The 25,675-nt window shown below is 36.0% G+C and overlaps 1 protein-coding gene across 2 annotated transcripts in view; it reads left to right on the plus strand.

The window, feature by feature from the left end:
• LOC142342032 (uncharacterized) overlaps positions 1–25,129 on the plus strand; it is an 81,355-nt gene extending 56,226 nt beyond the window's left edge. The window contains exons 9-11 of one of the 2 annotated variants that reach the window (XM_075393200.1): positions 7,854–8,006; positions 12,438–12,627; positions 25,024–25,062. In XM_075393200.1, the coding sequence (XP_075249315.1) occupies positions 7,854–8,006; positions 12,438–12,627; positions 25,024–25,047 (367 nt within the window). In that variant the 3' untranslated portion in view covers positions 25,048–25,062. Of the gene's footprint in view, positions 1–7,853; positions 8,007–12,437; positions 12,628–25,023 lie in introns of both variants that reach the window. The other variant, XM_075393201.1, reaches the window with a different exon arrangement.
• The last annotated feature ends 546 nt before the right edge of the window (positions 25,130–25,675 follow it).

A 25,675-nucleotide genomic window follows, 5' to 3' on the forward strand; every position in this document is an offset into this window, starting at 1 on the left:
AATTGTTCACTTACGTATACATAGGAATTAGTAACTGTAAATCAATATAAAATCTTTCTGGGTAAGTCCTGTTTTTTCTCAATTTGTTAAATGCAACAGCCATTTTTCAAAGCGCATGCAAAATTTTTAGTCCAGCTCGGACCCTTTGGTTCTAACTAAATTCGAGCGTCAAATTGAATCGAACTCAAATCCAGCGACGTCAACTTGAGTTTAACTTAAGTCCAACATTAATAGTTTGGTTGACTTAAAGTCAAGTTGAACGCTTAGTTTGAGCTAATGTCTTTTCATGGGTTGTTTGAGTCGAGCGTGCTCTTCTTGTACTCTTTTCGGGTCGAACATGGTCTTTCTTAAGTGGAAGTCCCAAACTGGGTAATCAATTGCTTTCAAAGGAAGTTTGTAACTTCTATTTTATTATTGGCCGCCGTCAGCCTCCCAGCGGCTTTTATTTAGGCGCTGTCCTTTTTTAAATTCGCTTTGCCTCCTTTTTCGTTTTACATATGTCACCACTCTTCACGTTTGACTTTGACTTACCTCCCTCTGTTTCAACTGAATGGACTTTAAAACTAATTCAGGAAGCTAACTCAAATACGCTCAAAGTCAGACGGCAAAACCAGAAAATCAAACGAAGCAGGATAAACCAATATAGCCCGGGTACTAAGAATTACTTTTAGAATAACTGCAGTTAGTTAAGAAAAGTTTCTTAGAGTATTCTGGTAATCGGTATTAGTATCAAACTTATTGTCTTCCAATATAGAAGCTGACTCGCCGAATTTTTTGAATCTAACGAAACTGCGGACCAAATTAGAACACATTTTGACAAATACTAGGCTCTCGTCAAATTTTTTCGTGCCTGAGTTATGATAGTTCCGTCGAGTATACTGCTTGCATGCGTTAGTATTATGCCTATCGCTCTCCAAATAATTAGAATTTACCATTTTCATCTAATCTAATGAAGCTGCAGAACAAATTAGAACAATATATAACACTGTCGTCAATTTATCTCTTTATTTTTTTCGAACATTTTCAATCCCAACGGCGGTCAATGAAGTCAACGGCAGCTATGTTCTTGCAATCTGCCGGCTATGTTCATGTTGGCATTTTTACGCGCCTTACCGCTTGATTAGTTTTTGGTCTTGACTTTTGCCACAAACGCCACAAACGTCTTGATTACTTGACTTTTGCCACAAACGCGGAGTAATCTTTCAAAGCCTCTTAGAGCTCTATTAGTTTCTAAATATAAGTTGCACCAAAATAACTGAGTAGGTATAATTCCACGTTAAGCAATCAAATCAATTTTATTGCAGATTTAAAACGCACATAGCTTCAAAAAAAATTCTCTATCGTTGACGCACTTTCTGTTGAGAGTAAATTGCCGGGCACTCAATGAATGGTTAATAAACGCTTGCAACCAAATTGTGTAATAATTTCATCAGTTCACTAAGAAATACGTAATTTTTGTTTCATGTTTGTGACCCATGTGACTGACTCATGGTGAGAGTAAAGGGGTCAACAAGTTGAATTCAATAGCAGCTGGAACGAACGCACAATTTATCAAAATTTTATTATGAAAGACAACAGTTATAAATGTACTGTTGTCCATTAAGAGTTTTGAAGCCTTATTCTCCTAGACACCGGGAAAGGAGTATTTTTCTCGAATAGCACATTTTTATCTTTTGATCTTTTCACTCTTAAAGCTTTTGTCACTAGTTCCTATTTTTTCTTGTTTTCTATTGGATGTTCACATCTACCCAGCCTATTCTTTATCTTCCCCGTTGTTAAATTTTTGGTTTTCATGGTTGTTTTTTTTATATCCGCTGGTTTCTGTAAGTTCGTTCCCAAGTTTGTTGGATTTGTGCTAGCAGCAACTGATATCGAAGTGTTGACAATCAATATGCCTAAAAAACTTCCAAAAATTTTCTAAACCTTGTTCACGAGGATTGCTTGACAGCAGGACTTCCGTTTGGTTGTTTCAGCTTTTATGGAAAAGACAAAATATTTTTAAAATTACAATCAATTTTTCCAAAAAAACACTATGGGAGAACACGGTAGCGGCCACTGCTCATTTGATACATAAAGAATTTGTAGTGAGATATACAGTGTGTCTATTGAGATTTTAATTTCGAGATACAATTTTTTGCATTGCATTTTTGAAAAAAATGATTTAATTAAAACTTTGCCAAAAAATGATGATCAATTGAACAGTTGCCAAGACTACAATGAAAAAAAACAGACCTTCAAACCATTAAAAATTTGAGATTAAAAAGATGATTAATTGCTCTTGAACGCAGTTCATAGAAATTATTGTAAATGTGTGTCTTTTTTTATGCAAATTTTTTGCTTGACAGTTTTGCGCTTTTCTTCTAGAACATTCTTTGACTTCTCAAGTGACTTTTTCACGCTTTCGTTCTTCATTTTTGAGTGATCTCTATTGCTCTGAAGTAAAGCTAATATAAATTCGGTTGCAGAATAAGTGAGGTATGTGATCTGTATCGCAGTGGTTAGTAGTTGTGGCTGTGGAGCGGGAGGGCAGTGGTTCGAATCCCGGTGGGGGAAAAAATTTTTGCACCCATAATTTGATCTAGGCTACAGCCCCTGAATTAAATTGCCTCGCCTGTCATTCAAGAGCAATTCTTCCGACATTTGTCGGTTTTTGTTAAAATTTTGTTGATTATTCAAGAAATCAACGATTACTAAATTTTCGGGAACAAATATATCGTGTGCGTCGTTTTGAAAGGCGACTAAAATTGTAAATTATAATTTAATTATTAGAATAAGTCTGAACAATTCTTTTTCATAATGTTACGAATCAACAGATCAATTCTCAGATTTTGAAGAAACAAAATGATCAAATAATAATGAAGTTTCACGGATAATTTTAGATCAAACCAAAACATAAATTTTTTTAAAAAAATTAGTTAATTATAAATTAAATCGTCAATAAGTTAGTGTTAATTTTCTAGCCGATTGTTCGAAAACTAAATTGATGTTTAATTTTACAGCCTAATATAACCAAAACAATCTGACTAAGGTTCTCTCAAATGTCACCGCTATTTTCTGTCGCAAGTACACTGAAACCATAGCTAAGTAATATGTACAAAAACTTTAGAATTTGCTCCCAAACAAAGCGTGAAGCAGTTTTTGTAAACTTGTGTGCCTTTTCAAGAAAAATGTTTAATTGACTGTTTTGAATTGCTCTCAAATAATTTTTAGCAACTATATTAGTCTTTTGGTCTTTTTATGCAATTTTACGACTGCCAGTTTTTTTTCTGACAATTTTAGCCCTTCGTCCTCAAAAGCGGGATCAACGAGTAAGAAACAAAAAGGCATTCAGTGGCCGAACCTTGCGCTCTATTAGATCCTTGCGCTTTACTGATCTCTAAGAATGCGATTCACCAAATTGTTTATGTATGCGTCTCATCAAATGGTTTTGAGGAGATAATATAAAGATGTGAAGAGCTTTTATTAATCCTAAAAATTCGCCCGCCCACCACACTTACTTCTCTTAAACCCTATCCAACCCTTCTCTCAACTACCACAACACTACCCCCGTCCACCCTCTTTCACCAAGCCCACCTTTTGTCCAGCCCTCATCTCCTCCTCGTAATGCTAACGTTTCTAAGCACCAACTAGCTACTACCATTGCCAAGCGCTTACCGGTCGTTTGAGAGCAATTTGCTTGACGCAAACCGGCTATATTTATTTTTTAAAACATTTTTTTTGCGTGAGAGATTGGAGTTGGCTTTCTGTGTTCAAACACGGAACAATCTGGTAAAGCCATAGGGCATCAAACGTCTGAGAAATTTTCTTTGAGATTTAGAACGCTATAAGATAGCAATTTGCGGAGGTTGCTGTGTAGGCAAAAATTTAAGCGTGATTGCCACTCCCCAATTCCTCCCTCCAATGGACATGCACACTGTTTGTCTCCCCTTGGCTGTCAGTCGCTGAATTTATTCCTTTTTGTGTCGTTTTTTCTATAGCTGCTCACGAAAATATAGCAACCCTTTTTGGTATTCTAACGGTATTATGAGCGTTAGGCCTTAAAGGAACACTATGTTTAGGGGACTATAACTTGATATTCTGCGCATGATTTCAATTTTGCTTCCTAAACTTCGACTGTTTGTGCATCTTTAGGAAAACTTGGATCTTTTCCGTTTGTGCCCCCCGTACGTTATGCTCCCAGTTATAGAACACGTGCCATTACATAGTAAATTGTTATGTAAAAACATGACACATGCGTTTGGGGGGGGGGCAAATAATACGAACCCTGTGGGACACTGTGGCACACTGTGGGGCACAAACGGCAAAGATACGAAAGCGTTAACAATAAGATAGAAAATGCTATTAACAAAAATTCAGTCAATTCAATCAATTCAATTGTCTAAGATGTTTTTCTGACAAAAATAGAGGGACTAAACAGAAATTTTGTATCTAACTGGCATCGTAAAAAATTTCTTGTCCCAAAAAAAAAGTTTTATTTTTGTTTATGCTTATCAACTTCAATTTCTTTATCAACTATACCAACAGAAACTTTCTTTGTATTTTTTGATGTGTTGAAGTATCCTATTTTCCCGGGTCGACACTGAACGGTTAACTTGTAAGAACATGCAAGTTTCTCGTAAAAGATGGTCAACTTGTAAGAGTTTGCAAGTTTCTTGCAAAGATGGTTAACTTGTAAGAACTTGCAAGTCGTATGGTTAACTTGAGAGAATTTGCAAGGCGAATGGCTAACTTGTAAGATTCTTGCCAGTTCGTTCCGATCTAGCACAACTCCTATTGGTTAATTCAATTTAACATTCAGTCATTTACACCGTAGAAAGCGCGTGAAAGTTAGTTGCTCTGTTTGGATAACAATACAATTCGACATGAGAAGACAAAATGGTTGCTTTTCAATTTTATCAATTCAAGTGAGATCCCTTTAAGGTTCCTGAATTATCTTCTTCACGGTTGCTTTTTCAAAAATGTTCTCAAAATTTTGAATTTGATTGTGTGTGTGTGTGTGTGTGTGTGTGTGTGTGTGTGTGTGTGTGTGCATATGTGTCTGCGTGCGTGCGTGTGTGTGTGTGCGTTTGTGTGTGCGTGTCTGTGTGTGTGTGTATGTGTGCGTGGTGTGTGTGTGGTACGTGTGCGAATGGTTATCTTGTAAGTAACTTGTAAGTCGAATAGTTAACTTTTAAAAACTTTTAAGTCGAATGGTTACCTTGTAAGTAATTTGTAAGTCGAATGTCTAGCTTGTAAGAACTTGCAAGTTTTTGGAAGAAAAACTTGTAAGAACTTGCAAGTTGTTGGAAGAAAAACTTGCAAGGCGATTAATCGCCTTGTGAGAAATTGCAAGAAACTTGCGAGTTCTTAGAAGTTAACCACTCGAAATCGACCCGGGTTCTAACAAACCACTTGCGTAAAATCTACCCAATTCATATTTTGGTCTTTTTCGCAGTCGAGTCAAGTTTGTAGCTACTACTTGGGTCATGGCAGCCTTCCATAAGAGATATTTCGCTTGATCAATTTTCTGCCTGACTGTTGATTTTTCGTTCTCAAGAAGGAGATGAGAGGTAATGCTTGGAGTAAAGTCACTGGCAGCTCTCATAGGGCTTCAGTAGCAATTAATGTAAAGATTACGAAAAAAAGATGCTGCCAAAAAGTTGTTAGCTTGAGGTTTGGAGACAAAATTATTGCTGGATTGAATCAACTCCGTCCCCTTCAATTCCATAATCCTTAACCCCGATAGAGCAGCAAAAGCAGCTTGAAAGCCAGTATTTTTTAAGAGAGCAAATTTATTAGACTGGTTGTAAAGTAGAATGAAAAAACATTTTTTAGATCTTGAGAAGTTTTGCTCACATGCATGTACTTAACTGCAGCTTCCAGAGTTTTTAAGTCAAGAATACTGCAATTGGATTGTGTTCTGTCTTTTTTATATGTGTTTACATGTTTTGTTGATAACCTTGAATATTATAAACTGGATCAACAGGTAAATCCTAGGGGCATCAAGTTGTATTAGATTCTGTAGACAGATTTTAGTAATCATTCAAGTTCTGAAACAGTAAATAATCTTCAAGAGTGTTGAAGTTGCTGGTAGGGCATTAAATCAAGGTGAAAAGATGCATTTTTAATGGTGCCAGATTTTTTTACAATTTTTCCGCGATTTTTTATGTAAATTGGGTCTACGTTTGACGTTGACCAGAGTTCATTACTGTCTTGCACTATTTGAATTTAAACTTGATGTGGAATTAAGTGTTGTGCAGATCATTTAGAACCCTACCTATTAGTAGTCTTTAAGCATGCGACTCACTGTAACTTTTGAGGAGGCAAAAATTGGTTGTATGAGGGGCGGTTCTTAGAAGTTTGATCCCCTTCCCCACCCTTAGTCAACCATCCCCTACATTTCCCTTCCTTTTCACCCTCCCAACACTCCTCAACCTTGCTGTTTACTCCCTCCTCCCCTCGAGAAGCAACCTTCCTCCCCTCGTCTCATTCTATCCCCAACCCCGTACACCTAACCCCCCTCCTTGCTGAGATTCAAGTTCGCACATATCGCCAATGCTAACTTCTACCGTATCCTATTCGCCTGACGTTAGTTGGTTTTTTTCTAACATTTTTCTTTCAATTTTTAAAGTTCATGTCGTTATTGCTTATAATTACTTCTTATATGGCCTGCCAAATTGTTTTGTAGAATTTTTAATGAGAACAAGTTTTTGAAGGCATAGTTATAAACGATCTTTAGCAATTTTACTGAATAAAATTTCAGATTTTTTAAGTGCTTCTTAAGAAGTGCCGGCAATTTCAATATTTTTTCGGCTCAAATGGTCAACAATTTAGATTGTTTCCGTGTTTCTGAGTGAATCGCAGAATTGAAATTCGGTTTTGAGACATTAGCACAAAGATTGTTTAGCGAATTTTTCTGTTTTTTGGAAAATTACTTTTTGTTGGCTTGCTTCTGTTCTTGTAGCTGTCACGCGCAGAAATTGCAAAAGAATTAAATTCAAATCTGCGCAACTTTTTGCTATCCCGGCGATAAATGGATATGATCTGATGTGACTCTCAGACAAAAAGTTGACCTTATTCAAAATAAATTGGCTCATATTTGCAAAGAAGCGCGAAATTTTTCCAAATTCTTTCAACTTGATCCGACGGAACAGAGGAAGTACGAAGTACAGGCTTCTATGGGTCGGTAATACTGACAGTGCAGAATTGCGCGACTACGATTTGACAAAATTTTATTACTTGATGAAATTCCTTTGTCTAATTATAATCAACTCTTTTAATGTCAAAAATTCATTCCACAAAAGCCTCTGATAAAATTATCTCGGGAAATTGAGGTATAATTTCCCAATAATAACTTATCAAACCTCAAGCAACAAAGCAAAACTATTTTTTAACCTTTGAAGCTCTTTAAAAATGCTTAAAAACTCAATAATATACAACAAAGCTAAAAAATATAATTCGGAAGTCCTAGCTATCTTAGTAAGCCTTAGTTAACTTGCAGCTAATGCTGTTATCTTATGTGTCTTTCTCAGTTAACTCACAGATTTGAAGTAATAGAGTTGTTTAAAAACTTAAATTAACCCCCCCCCCCCCCCACTATAATTGTGAAATCACATTTCGACCACCTCACTCCTTGTACTAATAAAAAAAACTGTCATCGCGGAATGAACGCAAATTTTAATGTTTCATAATAAATATTTTCATTTCTTGGTTAAATTCTGGCACAAAATAATTATCGTCTTTAAACACAGTAAGATTTGCAAGGTTTTACATATCGTCATTTGCGTTTTCTGACGGGGCGTTCTGTCAAGATCTTATCAAGATACTTCAAATTTCTATTCACTCAGAAATGGTTGATTTGTTTGATGACGTAGGCCAGAACCAAACGACAGGTATCACTACACGGCAGCTAAGAGACCAAAGAAATCAGAGCCAGACGAGGAGGGAGGGAAGAAGCCACGCTCTACACTCTGGATCAAACAAGAATGTGATGAACATGTGAATGTACGGAGACCCACCAGATCAAGGTACTTTAATCAGTAATTAATACTTCTAGTAAGATGTTGGGGTGGGGGGGTAGACATCTGATCAAATTGATCTGGAAATCTCAGCGGTTTTATTTACATTCTAAGGTATGCCAAAGTGCTCCATTAGTTCAACCGATTCCCAACTTATACCTCAGGAGGAGGTTCAAGTCCCAAATAAAATTCACTAATACACTCCGGACAAGCTCATGGTACCTGACAGAACAGACCAACGCGACAAAATATCTGATTATCCGTCACCTAATGTCAAGTATCGTTTGATTTTCTTTTTAGTTGCTCTCATACGAAATTTGCAGCAATTATATTAGTCCTGTTGGTCTTTTTGTGATTTTTTCGCTTGACCGATGAACAGGTAGCGCCCAGTTGGCCTTTAGTCTCATTAGAGGCCCTTAGGTGCGTTTAGTAGTCCTTCAAACTTCAAGTGCTTAGTGTGGTGAAGCTACTGGGAAGGTCGTAGTTTAAGGTTAAAAGGTCATTTTTAGGAGTATTTGAGCCGAAAATGTCGCAATTTTTCGTGTTTTTTGTCATTTACGAAATTTTGTTGGACCAGTCTAAAATTGAGGCTGGTTAAAGTTAATAAAAGTCTTTTGCAAGTCATAAGTACTTTTATGACCATTTCAAGAGCTATATGTTCTGGCAATCCAAACGGAAACACACAAATTTATACTAATTTTCAAAAAAAATTTTGTTTTTTGGAAATTTTTGTCATTTTGAGTTTTTTCAGCCCTAGGTGTCAAGATACTCCTCTAGGGTTTGATAATAGTTTACTGCATAGTTTCTAGAGGTAATTGAAATTACCATAACGAATTTTAGCTTTTTTAAAATAAACTTGCAAATTTTTTCCTTTATTTTGACATTTGTTGTCATTATTCAAGTTGTTTGAAACCCATGGCCAGAAAACGTTATTAGGGTTGTATAAAAAATACTGAAAAAATTTTATTGACCGTGGAATAGGTTTCAACTTTTCAATATTACAAATTTTAGCAATTTTTTGATGAAACCAGAAATTTTTCAACTTTTTTAAAACTTTTGTCATATTTGAGGTTTCTCCACCCTCAAGAGCCAAAGAAACTCCTCTAGGGTTTGAAAATTGGTTACTATATAGTTTACAGATGTAATGGAATGTTATTCAAGATTTCATCACGAATTTTAGAATTTTTTTTAAAAAATAACAATTTTTTTAAATTTTTTTAAAATTTAGGTTTTTTTTCAACATCAGGGCACAAAAAATCTCCGCTAAGATTTATTATAAGTCTACTGAAAAATTTTTATTGGCCATAGATTAGTTTGCAACTTTTTATTATCACAAATTTTTGCAATTTTTTGATAAAACTTGCAATTTTTTCCAGTTTTTTTTGAAATTGTTCAGTCATTTTTCAGGTTTCCAGAGCCTAAGTAGCCAAGGCCCCTCCTCTAGGTTTTAATAATAGGTTACTGCGTCGTTTCTAGATGAAATTGAATTTTTCAGGATTTTAATATCAAGAACTTGAGCAGTTTTTGGAAAATATTTGCAAGTATTTTGAAAATTTTGAATTTTTGTTGATTTTTAAGATTGATAACAACCTCCTCAAAGGTGATAATAAGCAGCTGCACAATTTCTAGAGTTATTGGAATGGTTATCAATATCTTAACGATCCAAGTTTTTTTGCAGTTTTTTGATAAATTTGATTTTCTCAAATTTTTAGATAATTATTGCCATGTTCCAAGTTTATGGATCTTTATGAGCCAGTGAAAATTTTAACTTTTCTGGGTTTTGTACTTTACCATAGCTTTTGTTCTCAGGTCTTTGAAAAAAATAAATTCATACAATACCTTGAAAAAGTCAAAAATTTTTAAAAAAAATTTTCGGAAATTTTCTTGAGTCAAGTCAAAAACTGAATGTTTGAGATATTCCAGTATTCTTTGTGGGGAATATCTTTTTCATTCCAGGCTGGGGCTGTAAAAGTTATAGGAAAACTGGTACAGTACAGGAAAGACTATGCTTTTACGGTTTTGCAAAACAAAAACAAGACTGAGTAAGCAACAAAAAACACAAATAAACGTAAAATAGGTCAAAAGTTGTGGGAAACTAACAAAAAACCTACAAAACTTAAAATTGATTAGAGAGAAAATTGTTACATTTTAAATACTGACAATTTTTTCAATTAAACAAAATCTTATCAAATCTTTTGCAGATTCACACTTCGCATGGTCCGTACAGTCGACCCTAAACCAAAAATCTGGGAAAAAACAGTTCATATAACCCCCTTCAGTTGGTACTAAACCAAAAATTATAAAAAGCCAGTAATTCCGCAAAGAGCCAACATCAAATCACTCTACTATACCAGAATATCTCAGCAAAGATTTTTTTGTCAAGATTTGCTGGCTTTTTGTTCCAAAAGCTAATAAAAACGGTTAAAAAATCGATGGAATTTTTTTCGTTTTTTGTGTCTCTCATTAGGGATGAAAAAAATTTATGATTTTCCTTCTGTTTCAAACGCAATTCAAAAACGCATTCTGAATTTTCTTCTGATTCAGGGGAAATTCACGAAACACTGATTCTGAATTTTTCTCTGATTCAGAAAGGTTTCAGAATCGATACAGAAACTGCTCTTAAATCGTACTGAATCAGCGTTGAAATAAAAATTTCTCTGAAATCGCTCTGAATCAGTACTGGGTAAGCCCTGGGCGTTAGGTATGGGTAAGCCCTCTCAATAAAAAAACTTAACTGTTTGAAAATCAAAAGAGAGAAAACTAAAGTAAACTGCAATTGAGAATCTCAAATTTCTTGTCAAAATTTTGCGTTTGACAGGGAGCTCAAGTATTTCAAGTAAACTGAAGTCGTCGTTTCTGTGTCTAAATTGTCTTGTAATATTAACATTCCTGCGAGGTGCTGCGTCATTCACCAAAACACAAAAAAAGTCACGATGAAAGAATATAATATATAAATTCACAGTGGTGGAAGGGGCGAAAACCTGCAATTACTTGTTTTCTGTGCTAAATAAATCAGCTACACTACATATATGTGAAACTTACATAAATTTAACACATAGTTGTTCAAATTCTTTAATTTGTTACTAAAGTATATTAAAACTAATAATTCCATCTTAGTTTCGTAAGAATATGTGATGGATTGGTAGAAAATCTTATCTTCAAGCTAGTTACTAATAGTATATGAATCTTTAAATTTCAGAGAACGATGAGAAGGACTAAAACTTTTTTGGTATCAAAATCATTACAACCAAAAATCATAACAGAAATTAGGAAAAATTAGGCTAAATTTCGTTTTAATTCAAATTTTTGAAAACAAGTGACGCTTCAGAATCATTAAAACATTAACTATATAAAAATAGGTTTTTAAGTTAAATTTAAAAAATTGATCTTGGATAACAAAAATGATTTCATTGTATTACCACATAGAAACAAAACAACAAAGAGAATAAGAAAAGTTTCAAATAAGTAAATCAAATAAGAAAAGCAGAGAATAACAAAAAGAAAATAACAAACTTCAAAGTGTGTAAGAAAAATTTCGAATTCAAGCTAAAAAAAGATTTATAAAAACAAAAAAAAATGTGATCCAGCAATTTCATAATCATCATTCAGCTCAATGAACATTTTTTTAAACTTTTTTTTGCAACTTGTCAAAAAAGGCCAATTTTTTTTTAATTCTCTTAAAATTGATCTGCCATTTTTTTCAAAATAGATTAAATTATGGTACCAAAAAATTGAATCAATTTTCATACTATTCTTGGATGAAAACCCCCAAAAATAGGTAGATTTTGAACCATTAATCTTTAAGGTAGTTTGTTATATATCATGATATCAAAACAGTAGAGATTTTTACCTTAAGTTTTCGTGAAGGACTGAAACTAAATTTAAGTTGATGAATGAGTACACGTAATAAAGATCCCAAAGACGCTTTGACATGCTATTTTCGTAATTTCGTTTTTTATTTCGCTTTAACTTTTGAAAGAAACTTAACTGTGCCATAAATAGACTGCAGAAAAATCAAACAAAGTATTAACAAACAAGTAGACAATTTCGTGAAAATTTATCTTTGCACTGTGTACTATTGAGGACGTACGTCTACAACTTAAGAAACTTTTGAGCTGCAAAAATATTGGACAATAGGAAAATATTTCCAGTGCATTTTTGCAACATGCGCAATTTTGTGGCTTCAAAAAGCATGAAAATTTTGTCACTCCTGGGTCTCTGATCACACATTGTTACTGGGTCTCTGATCAAACTTTTATAAGACCATTGACAAGACTCGTGAGATCCTATCATCACTTTGCAGACCCTGTTATTTGGGTCGCACTATACCCCCTTGTGCCACTGAAATTATAGATGACTTGGGTATGATACCCCAAAGTGAGAAAATAAAGTTATGAAATCCCAAGAACCAGATATTACGTCCAAAATTAATATGTTCAGCTCACGAGACCGAAATGGCGTGGGACGTGGTCGAAGAGATAACAACAGGAAAAGATCTCACTCCCCTCGAAGAGAGCATCAAAACAATACACGCAATCATCATCATCACCATCATAATACTAACAGAAGTCACAAAAGAAGGAGTGTTGACAGGGAAAAGAGCAACAGTCGACAAATAAGACGCAAAACGGTTATTGATTATACCTAGTTAATGCCAGAATTTTCTAACGTGACCAGTGAAGCTGAAATTAGCTTAGGGTTAAGGTTAATAATTAGAAAAAATGTAGACACATACAGTTGCAACTGAGCTAACTATTCAGGTATCAAATTAGACGGAGTTTAAAACACATCTCACAATTAGTGATTTTTTGATGTCTACCAATCTAACTTGGTAAAAAAAATAAGGATATATGCCTAAAAACTGTTAGTGCTATAAATGTTAAAATAAAATTAACTTGAAGGCCGGAAGATTCAATTTACAAAGGATATCTATTAACACGCTATATATTTCCTATGTATCCCGATATTTTTCCACAAGAATACATCTGCATTGACGGAATGAAATTATTGGAGCTGAATTCTACACTGATAATCCGTCTCAAAAAGTTATAAAGCGTTTCCAATTTCAAACATCTTCAGATTTGGAGAATTGCTTGTATCTGTTAATTATTAAGAAAGATTTGTGCTTTTTTACGAAAAAAGAAAGCAGCGGCCGTAATATTTTGCGAAAACTCTCTTCCAGCTGAGGTTTGAATTAACATTTTTTCATTGAAAACTCAGCGTAGGCCAAAAAACAGCTAATCGCACGGCCATGTTCATAGTGGAACGTTTCCTGATTTCGGATTTGCTTAGAGTTAAGAAAATCAACTCTAAAATCTCAAAGAATTTTCACTGCATCCTTTAAAAAACTATTAAAAATCTTGTGGGTCTAATTTTTTTCGTCTTTTCTTATTGCGTCGACATCTGCATGGCTTAGTTTCTGCGTTTAAAAACTGCAGTTTTCTTAGGTTTTTGGAGGTCTCAGCTATGTCGCTCGAGTCTTACCCCAACTGCGAGAAACAGTTTGTAATGAAAAAAATTGAAAACCATTCAATGGTCTTAAAATGAGTCTTGATCATCGCAGCCTAAATTTCAGACACGTTTTTCAATTGAGAGTAAATAAAACTCCATCAAGTTAATATCGTTACATTCAACAAGATTTTTTTGGCGATTTCCTGTTGAAGATTGATTTTATATATACAGTTTTACACGGTCGACGACACACTTAATATTAGATTTAATCAAGTATCGAAAGAAGCCAACCACTCCCCCGCTTTTCAAATCAAATGAAATAAAAAAAACATATTCGAGCCAGAAATTAGAAGATTCAAAATGCTCATTATCCAATTTGAAAACACGATGGAAGGATTTCAGACAAGACTTCTCTGAAAAATTTTGCGGAAATAATTTTTATGAATTTTTTATTACTGAAAACTCTTATATCGGCCGTAGATACAAAGTTGCGATGATGATTAATAATTGTGCCCATCTGCATAACTTTTAGGTTTCTCTCGTGAAACTCCCTGAAACCAACCATGCTTCCAGTGCTTTGAGCTATCCGTTTCAGATTTGCGACTTTTGCTTAGGATCGCTAGCAGTGGTGGCAGTTCGGTTTCTGAAATCAGTTCCACGTTACGGATACTCAAGTTTCCTCAGAGAAATTTTCTCCAGCTTAAGTGATTGACTTTTAGAAATCAGGGCCTCTGATTGTTTCTACTTGATTTCAAAAGCAGATATTCGCTCACGCACTGATAACTCTGTTATAAAAAATGTCAAAACATCTTTTTCTTGCTATTTGTTTTCTGAGAAAATTCCAAGGCAACCTCCATGAAAACATTTAGCTTTACATCACACAGAGATAACACGTTATTGTTTTGTACATGAATTCATCCAGACAATGCAAGGCGAATCGGCTGGGGGAAGTGGCCGGGATAAAACTGTCACTGTTTGAGACAAATTAATAGTCCAAAGATTGCAGTAAGTTCCGAATAGGACCTAATTTAACGAATAATCTAACTCCAATTATATAAACAACTGCAGCAGATTGCTCAATGAAACAATTGCAGAGAACTCTGACGCCAAATGCTGAATGAGAAGCAACCCTTTTGTAACAACAAACAATTGCGAAAAGATTGCTCCACAAAATCGGGACTCCATTTTCTGAAAACTACAATGTTAGCGATATTCGATAGGGAAGCGTAGAGTTTTCTTCCTCCGGAATCTAAAATCGCCGGTAGCTTGGGCTACCCAAGCAAAGTCCGCCTCAATTACAAAGGTAAAAAATTACAATCAAGTGCCAAAACTGCCTTAAATAGCCTCCTGGGTGCACTTAGTGACAATTTAATAATGTTCTCAGAACAATTAGAGAAAAGGAATTCACAACACATGTTGATGTCTTAATCTAAAATGACGTCTGATCAACCTTTTGCGCAATGTGCAGGCTTTTTTGATTTTAAACGGAGACCGAACATCTGTTTTCTAGCTCAAAATTTCCCTATCATCAGCCGCTTTGAGTAAAATTCCTAAATTAATACAACTATGGGACATGGGGAATGTAAAGGTCACGTCAAGTGCCATCCGGCATATGAGCGATCGTCAAGCCACAACATCTGATTAATTCGCCTTTTGTCTTGTCTTTTTTGTCTACTTCAATTTCATCCAAGTAAATAACATGGCCCATCAAACTGAAGCCTTTGGTTTTTACTCTCAGACTTTTGGCCAGGAATTAAAGCCAGGTGAGTGCATAGCCGCAGAAGAAAACCAGGTGTCTGGGCAAAAATACGCTGAAAAATTTTGCTTACATAATTTACATGAATTTTTTTATTACTGAAAACTCTTATATCATCCGTAGATACAAAGTTGCGTAAACAATCAATGTAAAGATTACTCCTTTTAGGGTGGCAATTTTTTGCGCTCTTTGTTATCGGATGATTAATAATTGTGCCCATCTGCATAACTTTTTGTTTTTTCTCGTGAGACTCCCTGCCACCAACCATGCTTCCAGTGCTTTGAGCTATCCCTTTTAGATTTCCGTCTTTTGCTTAGGATCGCTAGCAGTGGTGGCAGTTCGGTTTCTGAAATCATTTCCACGTTACTGATACTCAAGTTTCCTCAGAGAAAATTTCTTCAGATTAAGTAATGAAAAAAATTGAAAACCATTCAATGGTCTTAAAGTGAGTCTTGATCATCGCAGCCTAAATTTCAGACACGTTTTTCAATTGAGAGTAAATAAAACTCCATCAAGTTAATATCGTTACATTCAACAAGATTTTTTTGGCGATTTCCTGTTGAAGATTGATTTTATATATACAGTTTTACACGGTCGACGACACACTTAATATTAGATTTAATCAAGTATCGAAAGAAGCCAACCACTCCCCCGCTTTTCAAATCAAATGAAATAAAAAAAACATATTCGAGCCAGAAATTAGAAGATTCAAAATGCTCATTATCCAATTTGAAAACACGATGGAAGGATTTCAGACAAGACTTCTCTGAAAAATTTTGCGGAAATAATTTTTATGAATTCTTTATTACTGAAAACTCTTATATCGGCCGTAGATACAAAGTTGCGTAAACAATCAATGTAAAGATTACCCCTTTTAGGTTGGCAATTTTTTGCGTTCATTATTATCGGATGATTAATAATTGTGCCCATCTGCATAACTTTTAGGTTTCTCTCGTGAAACTCCCTGAAACCAACCATGCTTCCAGTGCTTTGAGCTATCCGTTTCAGATTTGCGACTTTTGCTTAGGATCGCTAGCAGTGGTGGCAGTTCGGTTTCTGAAATCAGTTCCACGTTACGGATACTCAAGTTTCCTCAGAGAAATTTTCTCCAGCTTAAGTGATTGACTTTTAGAAATCAGGGCCTCTGATTGTTTCTACTTGATTTCAAAAGCAGATATTCGCTCACGCACTGATAACTCTGTTATAAAAATTGTCAAAACATCTTTTTCTTGCTATTTCTTTTCTGAGAAAATTCCAAGGCAACCTCCATGAAAACATTTAGCTTTACATCACACAGAGATAACACGTTATTGTTTTGTACATGAATTCATCCAGACAATGCAAGGCGAATCGGCTGGGGGAAGTGGCCGGGATAAAACTGTCACTGTTTGACACAAATTAATAGTCCAAAGATTGCAGTAAGTTCCGAATAGGACCTAATTTAACGAATAATCTAACTCCAATTATATAAACAACTGCAGCAGATTGCTCAATGAAACAATTGCAGAGAACTCTGACGCCAAATGCTGAATGAGAAGCAACCCTTTTGTAACAACAAACAATTGCGAAGAAAAGATTGCTCCACAAAATCGGGACTCCATTTTCTGAAAACTACAATGTTAGCGATATTCGATAGGGAAGCGTAGAGTTTTCTTCCTCCGGAATCTAAAATCGCCGGTAGCTTGGGCTACCCAAGCAAAGTCCGCCTCATTTACAAAGGTAAAAAATTACAATCAAGTGCCAAAACTGCCTTAAATAGCCTCCTGGGTGCACTTAGTGACAATTTAATAATGTTCTCAGAACAATTAGAGAAAAGGAATTCACAACACATGTTGATGTCTTAATCTAAAATGACGTCTGATCAACCTTTTGCGCAATGTGCAGGCTTTTTTGATTTTAAACGGAGACCGAACATCTGTTTTCCAGCTCAAAATTTCCCTATCATCAGCCGCTTTGAGTAAAATTCCTAAATTAATACAACTATGGGACATGGGGAATGTAAAGGTCACGTCAAGTGCCATCCGGCATATGAGCGATCGTCAAGCCACAACATCTGATTAATTCGCCTTTTGTCTTGTCTTTTTTGTCTACTTCAATTTCATCCAAGTAAATAACATGACCCATCAAATTGAAGCCTTTGGTTTTTACTCTCAGACTTCTGGCCAGGAATTAAAGCCAGGTGAGTGCATAGCCGCAGAAGAAAACCAGGTGTCTGGGTAAAATACCAAAATGCTAAAATATCTTCTCTGAAAAATTTTGCTTACGTAATTTACATGAATTTTTTTATTACTGAAAACTCTTATATCATCCGTAGATACAAAGTTGCGTAAACAATCAATGTAAAGATTACTCCTTTTAGGGTGGCAATTTTTTGCGCTCTTTGTTATCGGATGATTAATAATTGTGCCCATCTGCAAAACTTTTTGTTTTTTCTCGTGAGACTCCCTGACACCAACCATGCTTCCAGTGCTTTGAGCTATCCCTTTTAGATTTCCGTCTTTTGCTTAGGATCGCTAGCAGTGGTGGCAGTTCGGTTTCTGAAATCATTTCCACGTTACTGATACTCAAGTTTCCTCAGAGAACATTTCTTCAGATTAAGTGATTGACGTTTAGAAATCAGTGCGTCTGGTTGTTTCTACTCGATTTCAAAAACTGATATTCGCTCAGGCACTTATAACTCTGTTATAAAAGTGGTCAAAACATCTTGTTCTTGCAATTTGTTTTCTGAGAACATTCCCAGGCAACCTCCATGAAAACCTTTAGCTTTACATCACACAGAGATAACACGTTCTTGCTCTGTACATGAATTCTTCCAGACAATGCAAGGCGAATTGGCTGGGGGAAGTGGCCGGGATAAAACTGTCATTGTTTGAGAAAAATTAATAGTACAAATATTGCACTAAGTTCAGAAGAGGACCTAATTTAACGAAAAATCTAATTCCAATTATATAAACAACTGCACCAGATTGCTCAATGAAATAATTGCAGAGAACTCTGACGCCAAATGCTGAATGAGAAGCCACTCTTTTGTAACAACAAACAATTGCGAAGAAAAGATTGCTCCAGAAAATCGGGACTTCATTTTCTGAAAACTACAATGTTAGCGATATTCGATAGGGAAGCGTAGAGTTTTCTTCCTCCAGAATCTAAAATCGCCGGTAGCTTGGGCTACCCAAGCAAAGTCCGCCTCATTTACAAAGGTAAAAAATTACAATCAAGTGCCAAAACTGCCTTAAATAGCCTCCTGGGTGCACTTAGTGACAATTTAATAATGTTCTCAGAACAATTAGAGAAAAGGAATTCACAACACATGTTGATGTCTTAATCTAAAATGACGTCTGATCAACCTTTTGCGCAATGTGCAGGCTTTTTTGATTTTAAACGGAGACCGAACATCTGTTTTCTAGCTCAAAATTTCCCTATCATCAGCCGCTTTGAGTAAAATTCCTAAATTAATACAACTATGGGACATGGGGAATGTAAAGGTCACGTCAAGTGCCATCCGGCATATGAGCGATCGTCAAGCCACAACATCTGATTAATTCGCCTTTTGTCTTGTCTTTTTTGTCTACTTCAATTTCATCCAAGTAAATAACATGGCCCATCAAACTGAAGCCTTTGGTTTTTACTCTCAGACTTTTGGCCAGGAATTAAAGCCAGGTGAGTGCATAGCCGCAGAAGAAAACCAGGTGTCTGGGTAAAATACCAAAATGCTAAAATATCTTCTCTGAAAAATTTTGCTTACATAATTTACATGAATTTTTTTATTACTGAAAACTCTTATATCATCCGTAGATACAAAGTTGCGTAAACAATCAATGTAAAGATTACTCCTTTTAGGGTGGCATTTTTTTGCGCTCTTTGTTATCGGATGATTAATAATTGTGCCCATCTGCATAACTTTTTGTTTTTTCTCGTGAGACTCCCTGACACCAACCATGCTTGCAGTCCTTTGAGCTATCCCTTTTAGATTTCCGTCTTTTGCTTAGGATCGCTAGCAGTGGTGGCAGTTCGGTTTCTGAAATCATTTCCACGTTACTGATACTCAAGTTTCTTCAGAGAAAATTTCTTCAGATTAAGTGATTGACGTTTAGAAATCAGTGCGTCTGGTTGTTTCTACTCGATTTCAAAAACTGATATTCGCTCAGGCACTTATAACTCTGTTATAAAAGTGGTCAAAACATCTTGTTCTTGCAATTTTTTTTTCTGAGAACATTCCAAGGCAACCTCCATGAAAACCTTTAGCTTTACATCACACAGAGATAACACGTTCTTGCTCTGTACATGAATTCTTCCAGACAATGCAAGGCGAATCGGCTGGGGGAAGTGGCCGGGATAAAACTGTCATTGTTTGAGAAAAATTAATAGTTCAAATATTGCACTAAGTTCAGAAGAGGACCTAATTTAACGAAAAATCTAATTCCAATTATATAAACAACTGCACCAGATTGCTCAATGAAACAATTGCAGAGAACTCCGACGCCAAATGCTGAATGAGAAGCCACTCTTTTGTAACAACAAACAATTGCGAAGAAAAGATTGCTCCAGAAAATCGGGACTTCATTTTCTGAAAACTACAATGTTAGCGATATTCGATAGGGAAGCGTAGAGTTTTCTTCCTCCGGAATCTAAAATCGCCGGTAGCTTGGGCTACCCAAGCAAATTCCGCCTCATTTACAAAGGTAAAAAATTACAATCAAGAGCCAAAACTGCCTTAAATAGCCTCCTGGGTGCACTTAGAGACAATTTAATAATGTTCTCAGAACAATTAGAGAAAAAGAATTCACAACACATGTTGATTTCTTAATCTAAAATGACGTCTGATCAACCATTTGCGCAATTAGCAGGCCTTTTTGATTTTAAACGGAGACCGAACACCTGTTTTCTAGCTCAAAATTTCCCTATCATCAGCCGCTTTGAGTAAAATTCCTAAATTCTAAATTAATACATTTATGGGACATGGGCAATGTAAAGGTCACGTCAAGCGCCATCCGGCATATGAGCGATCGTCAAGCCACAACAACTGATTAATTCGCCTTTTGTCTTGTCTTTTTTGTCTACTTCAATTTCATCCAAGTAAATAACATGGCCCATCAAATTGAAGCCTTTGGTTTTTACTCTCAGATTTTGGCCAGGAATTAAGGCCAGGTGAGTGCATAGTCGCAAAAGAAAACCAGGTGTCTGGGTAAAATACCAAAATGCTAAAATATCTTCTCTGAAAAATTTTGCTTACATAATTTACATGAATTGTTTTATTACTGAAAACTCTTATATCATCCGTAGATACAAAGTTGCGTAAACAATCAATGTAAAGATTACTCCTTTTAGTGTGGCAATTTTTTGCGCTCTTTGTTATCGGATGATTAATAATTGTGCCCATCTGCATAACTTTTTGTTTTTTCTCGTGAGACTCCCTGCCACCAACCATGCTTCCAGTGCTTTGAGCTATCCATTTTAGATTTCCGTCTTTTGCTTAGGATCGCTAGCAGTGGTGGCATTTCGGTTTCTGAAATCATTTCCACGTTACTGATACTCAAGTTTCCTCAGAGCACATTTCTTCAGATTAAGTGATTGACGTTTAGAAATCAGTGCGTCTGGTTGTTTCTACTCGATTTCAAAAACTGATATTCGCTCAGGCACTTATAACTCTGTTATAAAAGTGGTCAAAACATCTTGTTCTTGCAATTTGTTTTCTGAGAACATTCCCAGGCAACCTCCATGAAAACCTTTAGCTTTACATCACACAGAGATAACACGTTCTTGCTCTGTACATGAATTCTTCCAGACAATGCAAGGCGAATCGGCTGGGGGAAGTGGCCGGGATAAAACTGTCATTGTTTGAGAAAAATTAATAGTTCAAATATTGCACTAAGTTCAGAAGAGGACCTAATTTAACGAAAAACCTAATTCCAATTATATAAACAACTGCACCAGATTGCTCAATGAAACAATTGCAGAGAACTCTGACGCCAAATGCTGAATGAGAAGCCACTCTTTTGTAACAACAAACAATTGCGAAGAAAAGATTGCTCCAGACAATCGGGACTTCATTTTCTGAAAACTACAATGTTAGCGATATTCGATAGGGAAGCGTAGAGTTTTCTTCCTCCGGAATCTAAAATCGCCGGTAGCTTGGGCTTCCCAAGCAAAGTCCGCCTCATTTACAAAGGTAAAAAATTACAATCAAGAGCCAAAACTGCCTTAAATAGCCTCCTGGGTGCACTTAGAGACAATTCAATAATGTTCCCACAACAATTAGAGAAAAAGAATTCACAACACATGTTGATGTCTTAATCTAAAATGACGTCTGATCAACCATTTGCGCAATGTGCAGGCCTTTTTGATTTTAAACGGAGACCGAACACCTGTTTTCTAGCTCAAAATTTCCCTATCATCAGCCGCTTTGAGTAAAATTCCTAAATCAATACAACTATGGGACATGGGCATTGTAAAGGTCACGTCAAGTACCATCCGGCATATGAGAGATCGTCAAGCCACAACAACTGATTAATTCGCCTTTTGTCTTGTCTTTTTTGTCTACTTCAATTTCATCCAAGTAAATAACATGGCCCATCAAATTGAAGCCTTTGGTTTTTACTCTCAGATTTTGGCCAGGAATTAAAGCCAGGTGAGTGCATAGTCGCAGAAGAAAACCAGGTGTCTGGGTAAAATACAAAAATGCTAAAATATCTTCTCTGAAAAATTTTGCTTACATAATTTACATGAATTGTTTTATTACTGAAAACTCTTATATCATCCGTAGATACAAAGTTGCGTAAACAATCAATGTAAAGATTACTCCTTTTAGGGTGGCAATTTTTTGCGCTCTTTGTTATCGGATGATTAATAATTGTGCCCATCTGCATAACTTTTTGTTTTTTCTCGTGAGACTCCCTGCCACCAACCATGCTTCCAGTGCTTTGAGCTATCCCTTTTAGATTTCCGTCTTTTGCTTAGGATCGCTAGCAGTGGTGGCAGTTCGGTTTCTGAAATCATTTCCACGTTACTGATACTCAAGTTTCCTCAGAGAACATTTCTTCAGATTAAGTGATTGACGTTTAGAAATCAGTGCGTCTGGTTGTTTCTACTCGATTTCAAAAACTGATATTCGCTCAGGCACTTATAACTCTGTTATAAAAGTGGTCAAAACATCTTGTTCTTGCAATTTGTTTTCTGAGAACATTCCCAGGCAACCTCCATGAAAACCTTTAGCTTTACATCACACAGAGATAACACGTTCTTGCTCTGTACATGAATTCTTCCAGACAATGCAAGGCGAATCGGCTGGGGGAAGTGGCCGGGATAAAACTGTCACTGTTTGACACAAATTAATAGTCCAAAGATTGCAGTAAGTTCCGAATAGGACCTAATTTAACGAATAATCTAACTCCAATTATATAAACAACTGCAGCAGATTGCTCAATGAAACAATTGCAGAGAACTCTGACGCCAAATGCTGAATGAGAAGCAACCCTTTTGTAACAACAAACAATTGCGAAGAAAAGATTGCTCCACAAAATCGGGACTCCATTTTCTGAAAACTACAATGTTAGCGATATTCGATAGGGAAGCGTAGAGTTTTCTTCCTCCGGAATCTAAAATCGCCGGTAGCTTGGGTAGCTCTAAAATCGCCGGTAGCTCCGGAATCTAAAATCGCCGGACATGTTGATGTCTTAATCTAAAATGACGTCTGATCAACCTTTTGCGCAATGTGCAGGCTTTTTTGATTTTAAACGGAGATCGAACACCTGTTTTCTAGCTCAAAATTTCCCTATCATCAGCCGCTTTGAGTAAAATTCCTAAATTAATACAACTATGGGACATGGGGAATGTAAAGGTCACGTCAAGTGCCATCCGGCATATGAGCGATCGTCAAGCCACAACATCTGATTAATTCGCCTTTTGTCTTGTCTTTTTTGTCTACTTCAATTTCATCCAAGTAAATAACATGGCCCATCTTTTGGCCAGGAATTAAAGCCAGGTGAGTGCATAACCTCATAAGAAGAACAGGTGTCTGGGTATAATACCCAAAGTGCTAAAATATCTAGTGTGAAAAACGTCACAAATACACCGATTTATTTAACTTTTTTTGTTTAACTTTTCAAAAAGACTTTAGCATAACCATGCTTCGGTGAGATAAATTCAACCCAATACAGTATATCTAAGAGAGTAGAAAACTGTGAAAAAAAACAATAACTACTAACATACTAAAATAAGCGCCTCAAATGAGAAAATTTGCCACCAATAAAAATAATTTTAAAAATCCTTATTTTAAACTTAATTAAAAAACAGTTATTCAGAAAAATAAGGTCAACAGACTGTATCTAAACATCATCAGACTGTTTGTCAATGAAAAATGTTTGTCATAAAGGAATTCAAAATCATCGGTTCAACCTTTTTGACTACCTATTTTTGATTACTTATTAAAAGCCGCCTTCATCTTCTAAGCCGGTTATTATTGCGCTCCTATTTTTTTTACTTCGTCAAACTTTTTTTCGCTTTACCATTTTGCCGCTTTTTCGACATTTTGCGTGAAATCTTTTTGACTTCTCTAGGCTAGTTTCTCTCTTCTCTGATTCTGCTAAAAGTGAATTTGAACATCAGTTGCTCAGCAAAGCAAATCAAAGTGAACAGAGTCAGTATAAAAAATTGAAGTCAGAAATAGAAACGGGATAGACCCATAAAGCCCAATTTTATATGCCCGCTATTTGAACGTCGTTCCTATAAGTCTTAGCTACCATCTCTTATGCTTATTGGTGTTGATAGTAGCCCCTGTAGCCTCTCTCTAAGAAACAGAAGTATGTTCAACTACGAAGTGCCATCAAAATAAATCGGACTTAAAAAATTTTTTTGTACAAAAATCTTTTTTTTCAATATCTTCTATTCGTTCAATCCCAATCATGCTTATTGGAATCAACGGCGGCTATTTTCCGGCAATCTGCCGGGTATGTTTTCGGATTATCTTTTTGATTACCTATTAAGCCTAATTAAAGACAAACGGTGCCCCGATTTTCTTCGAGGAGAGACAATCGATCTCTCGGTCTGCTATTTTGTAATCTGACTATCCAGCAAAAAGATCAAACAGAATTAATTGGATATTCTCGGATTGGGTATTTTGGCACGACACTATTTTGATATTATTGGTAAATTTTGATGTAACCCAACTTGAGGTGCCAGCCCGAAGCCGGATATGTCTAGACAACCCAAGACGGAAAGTGCCTATGTCCACACTATCGTGCGTTCAAAACTTTTAGTGCGCTCTTTGTGCGTTAGAAGTCGAATATGTCCAGACCATCCCAGACCAAAAGCGTATATGTCCAGACTTTCGTGCATTCTTGTCCAGACCATCGTGCGCTCCAAATGAAATTCGTGCGTTCCAACACCAAAGTTTTAATGCGTTCATGTCCAGACTTTCGTGCGTTCACCAAACCGAGAAAAAATTACATCCCGTGGTGCAGTGCTATTCCTTGAACATGAAAGAGGCAGAGGGATTTTAAAAAAATAATTATTTTCATCGGGTCAACTTGTTTTCCAAATTAAACCAAAGTTAGCCTATAAATTTTTGGTATAGTCTGGTTGGAAAAAATTTTGAAAAACCAGACTTTCGTGCGTTCATCCGTGTTTCCAGACCGTGCAATTTTGAGCGCACAACGACCCCTCGTGCGTTCATTTCGATCTGGACATATCCGGCTTTGGTCTGGGACCTCAACCTGGGAAACTTGTTGCCATTAAGAAACTGTTAAGCGGTTCTGTTCCAAAACTTTATTCAAAAAATTTCTCAAGCAATAAGTGGGTTTGTTAACTGCCGCTTTCTTTCAGCCACGACATTCGTCTAAAGATTGAAGTCAAAGAGGCGGAAGATTTCTGATGCTGAGTTAGCAGACAAATATGCCCAACTCGCAAATTTTAGCGCCGTTCCTGGCACTAACGAAAAGCATTGATAACTTTGACTGGCGAAAGAATGATAAGTTAACTAGTACCATTTTTAGTTCATGTAACCTCTGATTACCGATATTTTTGAGTATTCATTTAGCCAATTAGATGTTGATTTCTTTATACTAACTGCTGATTGAATTCAGTTTTTCTTCACACTAGCTCGAAATTAAATAACCTCAGTATAAAAATTGTAGTTTGAGAGGAGGCCCCTTTTCAATATTCTGTTAAAGATTCATAATTGACAATTTTTAATTGTTCTTGAATGCAGTTCATAGCAATTATTGTAAACGTGTGTGAATTTTTTTATGCAAATCTTTCGCTTGACAATTTTGCGCTTTTCTTCTAGAACATTCTTTGACTTCTCAAGTGACTTTTTCACGCTTTCCTTCATCATTTTTGAGTGATCTCTAGTGCTCCGAAAATGCTAATATAAATCGGTTGCGGCTTAGCAGAATTAACTGACTTGTAGCGCAGGTGTTAGTGAGGGTGCCCCTGGATCGAGAGGTCAGTGGTTCGAATCCCGGTGGGGTAAAAG

This window comes from Convolutriloba macropyga, chromosome 7 (genome assembly GCF_964194025.1).
Source record: "Convolutriloba macropyga chromosome 7, txConMacr16.3, whole genome shotgun sequence".
Lineage (NCBI taxonomy): Eukaryota > Metazoa > Xenacoelomorpha > Acoela > Convolutidae > Convolutriloba > Convolutriloba macropyga.